The sequence below is a fragment of the Heliangelus exortis genome, chromosome 4 (assembly GCF_036169615.1).
Source record: "Heliangelus exortis chromosome 4, bHelExo1.hap1, whole genome shotgun sequence".
In the NCBI taxonomy this organism is placed as follows: domain Eukaryota; kingdom Metazoa; phylum Chordata; class Aves; order Apodiformes; family Trochilidae; genus Heliangelus; species Heliangelus exortis.
In genome coordinates, this window is record NC_092425.1 from 11,069,769 (window position 1) to 11,084,322 (window position 14,554).

The 14,554-nt window shown below is 40.0% G+C and overlaps 1 protein-coding gene across 9 annotated transcripts in view; it reads left to right on the plus strand.

Moving 5' to 3' along the window:
- The window catches only part of TMEM131L (transmembrane 131 like), an 81,690-nt gene that overhangs the window by 33,817 nt on the left and 33,319 nt on the right, over positions 1 to 14,554 (plus strand). For 7 of the 9 annotated variants that reach the window (XR_011725716.1, XR_011725717.1, XM_071742996.1 and 4 more), the window contains exons 4-8: positions 2,803 to 2,874; positions 3,723 to 3,846; positions 4,875 to 4,991; positions 6,976 to 7,086; positions 13,074 to 13,151. Coding sequence is in view for 7 of the 9 variants with exons in the window: in XM_071742996.1 (XP_071599097.1) it covers positions 2,803 to 2,874; positions 3,723 to 3,846; positions 4,875 to 4,991; positions 6,976 to 7,086; positions 13,074 to 13,151 (502 nt within the window). In the remaining 2 variants the exon portion in view is untranslated. The remainder of the gene's footprint in view (positions 1 to 2,802; positions 2,875 to 3,722; positions 3,847 to 4,874; positions 4,992 to 6,975; positions 7,087 to 13,073; positions 13,152 to 14,554) is intronic. The other 2 variants (XM_071742993.1, XM_071742994.1) reach the window with 2 other exon arrangements.

Genomic DNA, 14,554 nt, shown 5'->3' on the forward strand with positions numbered 1-14,554 from the left:
CCAGGCCTGTAACTTTCTCATGAAAATGACCCATGCACCTTTTTGGACATGTAGTCTGCAGCCAAAATAGAAAATTTTGGCATAATTGGAGGTGAATCTATTAGTGGGATGAGTTTCTTAAATAAATAAATCCAGAAAGCATGTGTTCTGTTTTAGAAAGTTACTTGAACTTTTAAATGTCTTAATAAATTGCCTTTGACATTTATTTCAGTGTCAGTTCTCCTGCAGAGATCTGAATGTGTTGAATTATGTCTGGAGCGTGGGGATGCAGAAGGGTGTTCTGCCAGCTTCCAGCTGGCTTTAAAACACTTGTGGTAAATACACTGGAGGAGTAAATTTCTAATGTAATCAGCCTGTCCCTGTCTGTAGTGAGGGACTTTAAAATGGCTCTTCAGGTGCAATGAGCAGAATGCTCCCCTGCCCATTCCTGCTGTTTCATCCTGTGGTCTCCCCCCTTGGGGCAAAGGAAACCCAAAACAGTGGTGGATTTCTCTTTCCACTGGTCCTGCTGTTGAATAAACTCTGTTCTCAAGTTATTTTTTGGCACTGCTTTGGGGCTGCTGATAAGTGGTGCAGACACCCTGGAGCTGGCCAGCAGGCAGGGTTATGAGCACAGCACAGCAGGGATGGGGCTTTTGGGGCCAGGCTGGGGCTTGGGGCAGTGCAGCAGCTTTTGAGGGGTGCAGAGCAGAAGTTGGGTGTCTTGTAACCATGGGCCCACTGGGGAGCAGTGTGCAGGGATGCTCTGGGATCACCTGCATGCTCAGAAATCAGCTCAGAGCCTGCAGTTTGTCAGCTGAGGCTTTGCTTTGGCCATCCTGGGTCCAGGCTGCTTTCTCCAGAAGGAATGGGACTGCAGCCCTGGGATCCCTGCTGCTGCTGTTGCTCTCTGAAGGTGTTTTCTGGCTGTTAGAGTGTTGGCTGTGGTTGGTTTCTGAACAGTGAATATCGGGCATTTTTAGGAACAAGCTTAACCTTGTTCACTCAACCCAAAAGAAATTCAGTCTCTTAGGTCCACAGCTGCCATTTGCACCTAGTGCATTAAGTGCCTTTTGCAGAGAGTGAGGTTTGAGAGGAAAAGAGCTGATGCTGCTTGATCTCCCCAGAAAGCAGATAAGTGAGTCTTGGGGAGCTGCTGCCTATTACATGATTTGGCACAGAGGAACGCTCAGGTTCTTGTGCTTCTCAGCAGTTTTTTTCCAGTGGGAAAAGGTATTTCATCAGTGCCTGTAAGATGCTAGAAACTTTAGCAGGGGTGGGGTTCAAGGTGATTCTATAGTGCATAAACTACTAGCTTAACTTTTATTTTGCTATATATGTGTCTGTGTGTTATAAGAAAAAAAAAAAATAAAAAACCAAGGACTCTTAAGAAATGCCCCTTTTTTCCAAATGTCTGGAGCTTTTACTGTAGGAGTAATTTTAATATGTGTGTGTTTAAAACAGCAATACTCATACTTTGTTCTGGGTATGTCCTTGATGCTGCCTTTTGGAAGGGGAAGGAGGTGCTTCTTGCTGCAGTGTTTCTAGGAATGGAACAAGAGCTAAGGATGCTGGAAGGAGGCTGTGATTCAGCCAGACTTTGCTCTTCATTATCTGTTCTTTATTTTCCAGCAGCTCCTCAGAAATGCAGCTCAATACATTGCATTCTTCCTGCCACAGCAACAAGGGGGTTTGCTCCCTTGTCTGAGAAACATTTTTGTAGAAGTTGTTTGCTTTCATAAAATAAATGTGATTTTTTTTTTCCTGACTGGTAATAAATTATGATGTCTCTGATGGTTTGGAGTGTAACAACAGAACTATGTAGCTACTTCAGTATATTAAAGGTGTAATGTTACAGAGCTATGTTTTTAAATTGGGGACCAATTAACTGTGCTACCACACATTATGCAGAGCAGTTGGATAACTAATGAGACCACAGTCCATCCCTCCCTTCTCAGACTCATCCTTGCTGGGAGTCTTGGTAGGCACCATCCAGTAAAGGTGAAACTGGCTCTGGCTGTGTAGCATGCAGGCTGCTTTTGGGGAAGTTTTTAACAGCATAGCACTGGGTACATGGATGAAATGAGTAAGTGCTGGGCTTGTTTTTTACCACAGTGGTTGTTGCAGCTTGTGGAGGGCAAGATTTAATTAGGAAAGTGGTGGAGATATCCTGGGATTTCTGACTATGTTGTAGGGCATTGACTTATATTGAAATAAGCTAAAAGTGTGCTAGAACTGATGAGAACTTCATTGTGAGGTTTCCTAGGGCAAAGGAAAGCTGATGATGAGTGTGTTTCATATTATTTCTTACTCTTTTTTGCATATAAGAAATGAGTTGGCTTTTGCAATAGAGCCACAGCTAGGCAACCACCTCTTTTGATGTTGGATTTTGCCCAAGCTGCTGTTCACTCCTCTGCATCTCTCAGGTGTGCTTGTGTGAATGTCAAATTGACAAGGCAGGGGATCTGCTTTGTGCTGATGCAGTTTTCATCCCCCAGGTCTCTTTCAAGTTGTTTTCCCTCTGTAGCTCACTGTGCAGCCCCATACACAGGTGTAGTGGCATGGCAGCAGGGATATGTAAAAGGAAGGGAGGTTGTCCAAGCCAGAATTACCTCTAAAATGGGATACTACTCAAACAGCACTCTTAGTGGCATGAACTTTTCAGCATGTGCTGCTATATGGAATCCTTCATAAAAGGTCAGGCTTATGGCAACCAGAGGAATGAGTGAAAAGATTTGGAAATAGAAGAAAGATCTTTCTTCCCTGCAATGCGTTGGGTCACATCCACTAAATATTAATTGCAGCTTCTTTTCTTTGTTTCAGCTTCTCAGCAAAGATGGCTCCAAATGGGAAGGCCTTACATTTTCACCCATCAGTTCTGCATTTTGGAATGCAGTGAGTATCTTACATTATTGCTATTTTGATTGCTAATGAACCTGGAATGAACAACAGTACCGGGCTATGTTTGAATAAAGAGACATTAGCTGAGATTATGCCATTCTCAAAAAAAAAAAAAAAAAAAAAAAGGAAATAATAAGTCATTCCTTCAGAGTTGGAACTGTGTTTCCTGCCTTGTAAAACTTTGCAAATGACAATCAGCATAGTTCTTGGGAGGAAGAAAAGGCAATAGGCAGCCATAACACATTCAGGGTACATATCAGGTGATTCTGCATAGATGTTTCTGATTTTTGAAAAATTGCCTTCCTTCTTGAGGGGAGCAAAACATAGTGGTAGAATTTTATTTTTTTTTAATTCTTCTTTAAGAAAAGTTTAAAAATTATTCTTGAATGATAATAAGACTTTGGTCTAACAGTAGCTGAAAAGAAACACAACTCCCCTCGTGATCTTAGGGAGTGTTTGAGAGGATGCAGAGAATGAAAGTGTAAGCTGCTGGGTTTTAGGGTGTGTTAGCTAAAGCAAAAACTTTATTGTTGTAGCTGACAAAATGAGACTTTGGTTATTGAAACTTTAGAATTCAAAACTTTGTGCCTGATATAGATTGTTATTTTCTTGAATTCTTGGTGACTCAAATGAATTTTACACCTCTCATGTCCCAGTGTTACTTAATTGTCTTTGTATAATAAAGAGAGAATTTTGGGGGCATGTTTCCAAAGAATAGTTACAACTAGAAAACCGTTGCATATCAACATGTTTTAAAGTGATTTTTGTTCCTTGCTTTTTTGTGTGTTGCCTGTGCTTTATAAAGTGAATATCTTCTTTCTTTTTTTTTCCCTTCCCTTTAGATTACTGGGGCTACCCAGAGCTAAACTGCTGCATGCCTACAACCCTTGTAGAGATAGAGAAGTTGTAGTGAATTCAGTGTTTACAGCTACTAGACAGTTTCATGTGTCTCCTGCTCATAGCCGGGTGAGTGTTGATGTACTTTTGGAAACTATGTAATGGCCATGTGCCAAGCCTTCATGCTTCCTTTGGCCTAAGCTTTTCATTCTGTGTTTTTTCTGCATGATTTTTTGTAGGACCTCCAACTTTTTTTTCTGTTTTGCTAGTGGTTTTTGGGGTTTTTTTTCTCACTTCTGCTTAGACTGGTAAGGCAGAAGACATCCAAAAACTACAGTAGGAAATGTGTTTTACAGTAACAAAGAGAAGAATTTTTCAGTGTTGAAGAGACTGTTTAAATTTCATGCTATTCTGTGCAGCATTATGCAGTACTCCACAGGCATGTGGGTGTTTTACAGCCTTGAATTTACAGTCTTTTGAATGGTCTTGCTCCATGTTCCTCAAAAAAAAACCAAAACCCAAACTGCAGCGAAATGATTTATGCATTTTCTCCTGCAGTTATGAGCATAATTGCCTTATGATCTAAAACCACTAATTAAACTCTGAAATTTTAAAATTATTTATAACAATATAACACATGGTAAGAATGATTCTCTGACAACCCAGTTTGAAGTCCAGATTTTATCCTCTGCTGATGTGCAAATATTTTTTTTTATGCTTTGATCTGATCTTTTACTATGTGTGGATGGGTATTACTGTGCAGACGTTCTTTCAGTTGAACCTTTTTGCCTACTAATTGTGTTGCACAAGTTCTGTTTTTACTCACTTGACTGCATATCACTGGGGAGGAGGGGTACTTTGTAGTAGGTATGTGTATGCAGGGAAGCATTTTTGTGCACATAGTCTGGTGGTGCTGCATGATGAACTTCTTGTGCAAAATTGGGTCTTGAGTGATGAGGTCTGATCCAGCAGAGAAGCTGCAGCCGTCGTGCAGCGAGTTACTGCATGGTCTCAGTTCTTCTCTGTAGGAAAAGAGTCAAGAGTTGTGGTCAGATGAAACTTCTCAGGGCTGAGGTTCTGCTTATGTCTGTGCCACTCTATGGTGGGTGTGGTGTTCACCGACACCAAGCCAGCAAGTTTCTTTGTGGTGTCTGCAGGTGATTCCAGCGATGGGAAAAATTTCTTTCAGAGTACTTTTCCTGCCAACAGAAGAAGGCAGTATTGAAAGCTCATTATTTATAAATACCTCATCTCATGGAGTAATTTCATATCAGGTAATTACTCTTATTTTTTAGCTTGATTTTTTTATTTGCTTGTGTTTTTAAAAGAGAGTTACATACATTTTGAACTTCGAGACTTTAGAAGTTCATTAAATTCCTGGTACAAATCAGTTGGGGTAATGTTTACAATTCATCCCTTTTACCAGACCTTGCTAGTCTCATGATCCCTCATTACAAGTATATGGTTAAAAATTTCTACTGTTAGTGGGGCTACTCGTGGTAGTAAAACTAGCTGGATTTGTGCATGTGTGTTTGCAAGATCACAGTCCTGTCACTACTAATTGGTTTCCTCTTGCAGTCTAGACTGTCCTGTCCTGGAATGCATTTGTCATTAAAAACCTATTTAGGAGATACTTTAGGTGGTTTTCAACTACTCTGCAGGATTTTACATAAATACATTGAGGATGCAGTGCAGAGAGAGAAGTTGAGCCCCTTAAAACATGAAAGTCAAAGTAGTGGTTGTGCATTAAATGTGCTATTGGCTGGTTAACTGTTGCATTCAAGTTTTAAGCTTGTTTGTTTGTTTGTTTTTATAAAGGACACTATATAGTCCAAATTCTTTGCTTTTATTAATTTGTTAGGAATCCAGTTCTGAATTCAGTGATTTAAAAGCAGTGCCAGCTTTAATCAGCCATCCGGCTCTGTTCTGTTCCCGTACTTCGATACTGTGCTGGAAAATAAAGCTCTTTAAATCAAAGCATAAGTTCAATTGAAATACATGGTTTTAATACAAATATTGCATTTATCTAATATTTATTAGAGGTAATGCCACATTTGGCAGGCACTTTTTGTCAATGATGAGGGAGGATTGCATTATAGAGGGACTGACCTTTCCTTCTGACGTCTCTCCTCTCCCTGCTATCACTCCTGAAATCTCTGTTTATTGCCAGTCAGCTCAGCCAGGGCCTTTTCCCAACAAGTTGCAGGGAAGCAGTTATCAGTGTCACAAAAAAAAAAAATAAATCAATTTGTCTCCATCTGAAATGCTGCTAAAATCAGTTATGGACTGGTTTTCATGGGCAGTTTTTCCAACCACCTGAAACAGAGAAAGAGAAAGAAGCTGCCCATGATTTCAGCTTGCATTAAGTTTCAAAATTGGGCATAACTTGATAAGTGGTTAATGCAGTGACAGTGCTCTTAAGGACCCAAGCACCTTGAAGTATATTTGATGTTTCTAATGCATTTATGCAGGATTATGCATAAAGATCCACCCAAAAAGAGAAGTACCATTACAATAACCAGTATTCTCTAAATGCCTCCATTAAAAGAAAAAAAAGCATATTTGCTTTGATCTGATGTTTTCTATTGGTAGAGATCTTCAGTGAAAGCAGAATGCATTGTTTTGTCTTTTCAATTAAAAATTTTTTTTTCTATTAAAAAATAAATGAACCTTATAAACCTTTGCATACAAGATATTTTTCTTAACCTTTAATAATTCCCCCCCATTATCTTGAATCTTATTGTCATAAATTATCTTGGTGGAGCACAATATCAGTGCAGGAAAAACACTCAACTTGCAAATCTTAGTGCTCTGAAAACTGCAGACTTAGAATGATCAAAAATTATTTTACTCAATTTTTAAGGCAAGACCATTGAGTTCAATATGCAATTGCACAAATAACAAAATTTTTTCTAGAAATTACCAAACTGCCAAATGGTCATATGTGTATTGTTACTGCAGGATGAGTAGTAAGAGTTCAGATGCTTTTGTTTTGAGATAACCTGATGCTCACCTGGTGAGGTTTTTTGTTCTGTTTTTGTAACAATGCTTGAATGCGTGAAGGTGCTAAAATTCAATTTATGTGTATAGTTACTTTCCACATTGGAACTTTATAAATTGTCTTTTAGAAGAATCTAATATGAAAAAACAATCTTCTTCTTGGGAAGATTGCTGTTGTCAGAAAAATAGTTTTGTATGTTACAATGATAACTGGAATAGCAGATATTGATGTAATGACCTTTTCTTTTTTTAAAACAGGTTTTTGGAACAGGATCTCTGACATCTTCTGCAGAAGAACCTAAAGTGCAGCTAACAAATGCCTACTTACTGCTTCCACACATTCAAAACATCCAGGCATCACACACACTGGTACAGTATACATTTCAAATGGAGATGAAACATCAATCTTAGACATAGAAAGTTCCAGTTTTCAGGTTGTTGGGATGCTGGAACATTTACAAAAAGTCCAAGTACCAGTGACTGCTGGAGAGAGGTCACAAGATACAGGGCAGCTGTGATGAGCTGGGGCTCTGATTTTCTGAGACAGACTTTGGCATTGAAGTTATTCCCACTTGTTCTCATTCATGCTTCTGTGCTGTACTCTCAGTTCTGCTGACAAAACTGTGAGGCCCTGCTCTGAACTAAACTGGAGAATTAATCTGTCCCAAAAAAAGATAATTTGTACTGTAAAGTTGAGAGGGGGGGACGTTTTGGTTTGCTCTGATTTTTACTTCAGATCCCTTCCCCACGCTGGCTCACAGCAAGGCTGTACCAGCAGTTTGCCAGAGTTAACAAGCATGGTGTGCTGCATGGAGGAGAACAAGAGCTGGAAGTCAAGGCTGGAGCATCCCCTCCTGCCTGCATCACTGCTGAAATTAGCAGCTTTGCTTACTTCAGCTTGGCGAAAGCAGAGAGCTCTGGAATATGCAGCAAAGTGGATTTATGAGGCATAATTCTTTCAGCTGAAAGAAGCCTTAACAAATTCTGTCCTTTGGTTGAAGTTGCAGATATTTTCATAGTCTTCCAGGCAATACAGAAGCTTTCAAATGAATAAATAGCTGGAAAAATTGATCTTTAAATTTTCCTTTTTTACTGTACACAGATTTGTGTTTTTCAAAGATATATTTAGAGTATCTTAGCACATAACAGAATTTAATCTTTTATCCAAATGTAAGCTGTGTTGATTACCTTTGTGATGTCGTCTTTTTCTCTACTTGAGAAAAATTCTCAGGTCAGGTCATATTTTTCAGTCCTCTGGGTGTATGTTAGTCAATCTTCCTTCTACCTGAGGATAATTTCCTTCTCTTCCTTTCTTCTGTCCATACTGGTCTCTTTCTTGTAATCACCTGGGTGTGCTTGCTTATGGATGTACACAGGCTCTTGTGAAGGAACCAGAAATCTTCAGATTCTGTAATTTGGGTGGTAGGGGTAGAACTGAGGAGTGGTTCTGGCTGCTGTTCATGATAATGTCTCTCTGGATCTTCCCGTCTAACTCAATCAGTTGTTGTTGGGTACTGTCTGAAGTTTGGATGCAGACTGCTGCTTCACAGTTCTGTCTGAATTCTTAAGTAGAGAAGTTTGGGGAAGCATGTGGCATTTTCTGTACTGTACAGTGAGGTACATTTTCCTATGATTTATTTCTCTAAAGAAGAAGCTTGAGTTCACATTTGGCAGTGCAGTGTGGTACCACCTGGCACAAGTCTTGTTGCAGGACATGAGCTGTGGGAGAGCATTGACTCAGTTCTCCTAGCACTGGGTGTAATTTTCCTGTGCCAGCCTATAATTGAGGAATTGCTTTTCAGTTCACTGAATGTTACCAATTTAGACAGAAAAGCAGCAGGCAGCCTCCTCAGTTGTTGGTGGCAGATAAGATCTAAATACTGAAGGATAGCTAATGACTTGAGTTTGGGTTCTTTTTAGAAGAATGTTGCTCTATGGGTAGCTGTTCTCTTCAGAAGTGCCTCTTTGAATTCACCTTGCTAATATTCTGATCCAAGTCCCATAAAAATTGGTATAATGTGCAGTCTATATTTTAGGCTTAGAAGCTGTGGAAGGGAGGTCTGTGAGGTTTCACTGAGGGACTATGAATGTGCAAACTTAAGGATACTTAACTATTAACCACACAATGGAGTTGTGTAGCAAAAAAAGCATTTAATACAAGCCAACTGTGCACATTTACTTTCCTCTGTGTATTTTGACTGAAGTAAAACACCAGTGTAAGTTCAAGTTAATGTAAGCCTCATTTACACATTCCTTGTCATCTTGGAATGAATGAGTTGTGACCTTGAGCTACAATGTCTAGTTCAATCTACTAAAGGTGTCCTTCCCTCTGAAGTCTACTGATACTGCTTGGAAAGCTCATCAGTTGCTGCATGGTGTGTCTACTTCTGTTGTCTCCTGTTTCAAAGCTGGTTGTTTGGTAATACTGATATCCTGGATCCTCAGAACCAAAAGCCTGTTTAGTCCCACCATGTGCTTGGTTATAAAAATGGCTTTTCAGATCTGCTGGAGGCATTGTTACCATAAGCCCAGATACTTTTTCTTACACTTTCCATGGTTGTAAACATACACTTGACTTCCAGTGTGAGTTATTTTGTGGACAGTTTATGTTTGTTTGTTAAGGTATGCATTTAGTTTCTATAACTCCTGCTTCTGATTCTTATAGCTAGAAGAATTTGTAGGCAGCATCACATCTTTTTAGCTTCTGCTTTGCCAAGCTGAATGGCCTGTGCTCTGTACCATCTTCTTCAGTCATGGAGTGTCCATTTCTTAAACCAAACTGACACCCCCTTTCTGTAGCTTCTCCACTTCGTAGAAATTTCTTTTGAAGGTGAATAGTCAGATTTGTATGTAGGGATAAAAATGAAATTTTACCTATACATAGTATTTATGTTGGAAATACCACATATCCCTAGGGCTTGTAGATAAAATTTTATCTCTACAGTGGTATTTAGTAGTATTTGTGTTTGTATTTTTGTTAGAAAATGAACTTCCATTGATACTGAAGGTTGTTTTTATCCTTCTATAGACCAAGGTACCTGGCCTTTCTTTTTTCTCGATCATTGCCCCTTTTTTTTTTTTTTTTTTTTTTAGCTGAAACTCTTGTGATTACTAAGAAAAGAGAAAGACAAAGTTGCCTTTTCTGCTGTTGAATTTCACCCTCTTTCTGTTACTCTTTGCAAAGTTTCAGCTTTTGAAGGGTTCAGGGATGGCATGCTCTGGCTATAATTCTGGATCCTAGGATTTCTGGGCTCCTGGCTCATTCTTCAGGAGGTGAGAAGAGCTGTGTCCAACACAGAACTCAGAACATGTCCACATGGCCATTGAGCAGTAGCTGGTCAGCACTAAGCTGAAACAGATGATGGAGCCCATATAGGTCATCTTTGTTTATTCACCTGGGTATAGCCTTTGTTTCAGTTGCTTGGCTTTTGGCATTGCTTAGGATTTGGATGGGTCTAAGAAGGCAGCTACATCACTGCCTGGTTGAGTTCAAAAGGCTTTACAAACACACTGGGAATGTCAGGAGTTACCTGCAGGATGGGATATCTTGTGGTGGGAGACACAGACATCACTTTGCTGGCTTCTGAGAGGAGTTTATGAACCCATGATGTGGGAAATACTGCACGTACTGGCAGGAACCCAAGACTTGTTAAACTGGGTTTTGTGCCAGTGGACATGGGATCAGAGAACCAAGTGTGTGAGTGTGGTGCTTGGGTGTGGAGAAGGGAGGGGGTAGCACAGCAGTTTTTGTGGTGTTCCATCCTGATAACTGCCTGCAAAAAGCCTGATGAAACTCTGCTGAATCATTATTACAGGACAGCTTATTAACACCATTCAGAATGGAATTAGCTCTTTAATAGCTCTGTAATGCCAAGGACTGTGTAGAACAGAACCTTTGGAGCATCAGCCTGCAGAAGGAAAAGGAGGCTTGCTCGTTGTTCGTTCTTTTAAAATTATACTGGTATAGTAGCTAAACTCCAGGAGTGGTTTGAACTCTACAGACATGATAATGATACAGGAATATCTCTCTGAAAATCTTGTGCAGAGCCATGTCAGATTGACAGTGCACCTAAGGCAGAACAAGGAATTGTTCCTCTGAAAGTGCCCTGTGGTCTGTGGCTGTTGAGCTGGCCAGTGCCAGCTGTCCTGTTGATGCTCTGTCTCTTTTGATGGATGAATTATTTCCTAACTAATTGCCTACTGCACTATCCCCCAGCAAGAATCCAAGACCTTTACCAGGAGAGTGAGTCCTTGAAAATCAGATGGTTTGGGTTTTTAGGTGTTTCGGTTTTTATATTAAAATCTAAAGGAAACAGCTTACCAAAAATGGTAAAAATTTAATTTGCCTGGTTTGTATCAGACTTGTTTATTCAGTTCATACTGGACTTGTGGGTGCTACGTATGTGGATATGTAAGCATATCTGCCTAATACAAGACAGAGGCACAAAGCAATGAAGTGGCAGTGGTTGTACTGCTTTGCAGCACTATTTTTAAGTTTTTCCCTTCTGCCATGCCTTTCCTTTTTGGTTTGCCTCTGGTGCAGAGGCTGCATAGCTCAGCTCCCTGCTCTCATTCATCAGCAGTGATATTTTGAAGTGTAAAGGGAGTGCTTGCATTGCTGGGAGGTGTGGTCCTGGGTTTTTGACTTCTGCTTTTGCCAATGTTTTCTTCTCAGATGCTTTATCATCTCTTTATGGTTAACACAGCCATCTTACCAGTGTTGTAAGTTTATGGACATGGTAGTTATGCATCTCTTATCTGCTTCAGATAAATGAAAACAGTCTTCATTTTCTGAAGACGGCTTCACAAAGAGAAATAAAAAATACCTGTGGAAAACAGATCAACATCAAGTACACTCAATAACATTTTTCCCCTCTATGAATGTTACATTAGCAGCTTCCATTTTATCGTGACAGCTTTTAATTTTATTTATTTTTTTTAAAATAGAGGTGTGGATTCTTAAACTACTTCATACTACAATGTCTTTGGGTAAGGGCTAACAACTCCTTACTTAGGTAGTGTCCTTTCAAGAACTGGTGAAAAGGAAAGTCTAAGCATCAAGGTTTATTTGACCAGACAAGTGACCCCCAAAATTGTTCTTTGTATAATCTTACTGACTCATTAGAACTCCACCAGCAGTAAGTAAGTGGTGCATGTTTTGGAATAAATGTGCTCAAAATTTGATGAGGACAGAAGCATTTGTTAAAAAAAAAAGGAGAGGGCAGGTTCTGTGCCCTTTAGAGAGCTGCGCTGAGGACAGGGTTTGGGTGCTGCTAAGCACCTTTGCAGAGGTTACATCGCCCTCTTGTGTAAAGCTTCAGTCATTCTGGTATGAAATCCTGTTGAATTGGGAATGCTCAAGGTAGCTTGGCCTCCTTTAGGCTGTGCTTTTATAAAAATGGACCCCATGAATTGCCACATGTGTGATATATTTACCTGCTCCCTTCTCAGATACACTCAGCCCCTTCTGCTTGTCCCAGGGAGAGAGGAAGTAGGGCTAAAAACTTGTCTTCACAGTTTTCCTTTTCAGCATCAAATTACTGACATTTTTTAGTTGGTTGCACCCATAGATACCCCACTCAGATAGTTCAGTATCTCAAGACAAACTGCAAGGGGTTCCACATCTCTAAGTGGCCAGGTAAATTTACTGTAACAAAGGTACTGACGGAGTGACAGGTCTGTCATGATGAATTTTTATTTTTTTTAATTTAGAATCAAGATGTACTTGCAGAGGAGTTTTTCAAGTAATTTGGCCGTCCAGATTTCCAGATAGCTTTCGTTAATTATGATTGGCTTTGTTGGCACTGTTGCCTCATTAGATTTATGAGTGCTTTACAAGCTGGCACAATCAATGTCCTTTTCCTTTCCAGTCAATAAAAAGGTGAAATATGTGTTTTCTGTCTATCCATTTTGGTATGAAGCCTACGTATGAGATCATGTCCAAGAAGCATTATGTTCTTGGCCCAGCAACTGTATTTCAATATTCAGTCAGCAAAGAAAATAGACAGAAAACAAGGAAAGAAGCTTCTACATAGTGCCAAAATGTCTCTTTTGCTTACAGTTTATTGAAATGAAAACTTTTAAGGTTGCCTAATGTTGATGCCATATGAATATTTAATAATCATGTGTAATAATAGTTTGATAAGTAAGTGGATTTCCTGAGAGCTGGAGATTGGTTTCTGGCCAACTGTTCAGAGTAATTACATTATTTATAAAAATGTCCTTACATTGCTGTATCATGCATATATGGAAATAATCCTGTTGTCTTTGTAAGCAGTGGTGTGCAAGTTGAATTTATATGATAACATATTTTGAAATAATATGCTAGATGTTTTCTTCACTTTTCTCTCTTGCAGGCAGAAACTTTGAATGCCAGTCTATTGCGTGTTCACCTTGAATGCAGTTTACCTAATGACATGTATCAGCAAGTTAAGGTATCTTCTATTCTCAGTTTATATCTATTTAATCCTTTTAATTTTAATCCAGGTTTAGAGAGGCATTTGCCAGACCTCGAAGCTTCAGCATTAATACAATTTCTAGTGTCTCAGTTTAAAAGGGAATTGTCCTTTCAGCTATGCTTTTATAAAGCTGTGCCCTGTGGTGTGGATTAAATGGCACACTTACCACACTATAAATTTTAAGAGAGGGGTGTGTGTAAAAAGACACCCAACACCCCCAAAAAACCCCAACCTGACAACATAAGTGTTTTGATATGCAGGTGTTGTGTTGCTTACGTGGAGTACAGAAGTGCTTAGGTTCTTGTAATTTCCTTTCTCCAGAAAGGTTTCACAGGTTTCTGATTCACACTGACAAAATGTTGATGAGCTGATAATTCTTTGTGCTCAGAAAGCTTTCAAGGTGGCCTTGGCATTGGGCAGAGCTGAGGCAGGGTGGTGTTGATAATGAAAGAGCCCCCTCCAAAAGCTCTGAATGCTCAGGACAGGAGGTTTCTTCCTCCTGGGCAGCACCATTCAAATCTCCTCTTCCCATTTCTCCTCAAATGTCCTCCCACAGGCAGTGGGTGTTAGTTCACAGAGGTGATGGTATTGATGGGGAGTTTTGTTGGGTCACATAGGCCTGCACTGTGGTTTTTGGCACTTTTCTTCCATCGAGTGTGATGAGGCACAGCCTCGGTAGCTGCTTTTCTGCATCTGATGTGTCACAGTGATCTTGTGCTGCTTTACTCCCATGTCTGATTCTTGCATTGCATTGAAGAAGGTGCAGCTCAGTGTTTGTGATTCCATGCAGTGCAGCTGCCTTCTACGAGATGCTCAAGGGCACACCACCCACAGCAGACTCCTCTCCTGCTCCTGGCGGCCCTTTTTGGGTGCTGAGGGTTTCTTCTTGATGCTGTTTGAGTGGTGGACTGGCATCCCTTTCTCAGGGAGGCTTCCCCACTCCTGCTGGACCTCCTTGTGGCACTTTGGATTAGCTGAAGGTGTTCTGCAAGCACTTCACAGGAGCACTTCATCTGCCAGGGGTGGAGGTTTTCTTCTCCTCCTCCTGAGAAAATTAGGCTTCTTGGTAGGGCATCACAGCCTGTGTTTAGCCACCTTCATGGTGCTATGCAGGACAAATTCAATTCATGTTACTATTAATTGTCTCGTTCTGTTTGGCTGTGTTGGTTTCATTTTTTTGTGAAATGCTGTCTTGTGTATTTGCTAAGACTCAACTATCTGAACAGCACCCACTACCTCGAGAAGGAAAAAAGATTCTATTTGTATTGATCTGAAGTACTCTAGCCTGACCACAGAGTTTTCTGCTAAGAATTGTACATATATGTTTGGGTTTTTTTAAATTATTTCAGTGAGAAATGGAGGAAAAAAATACAGGATTT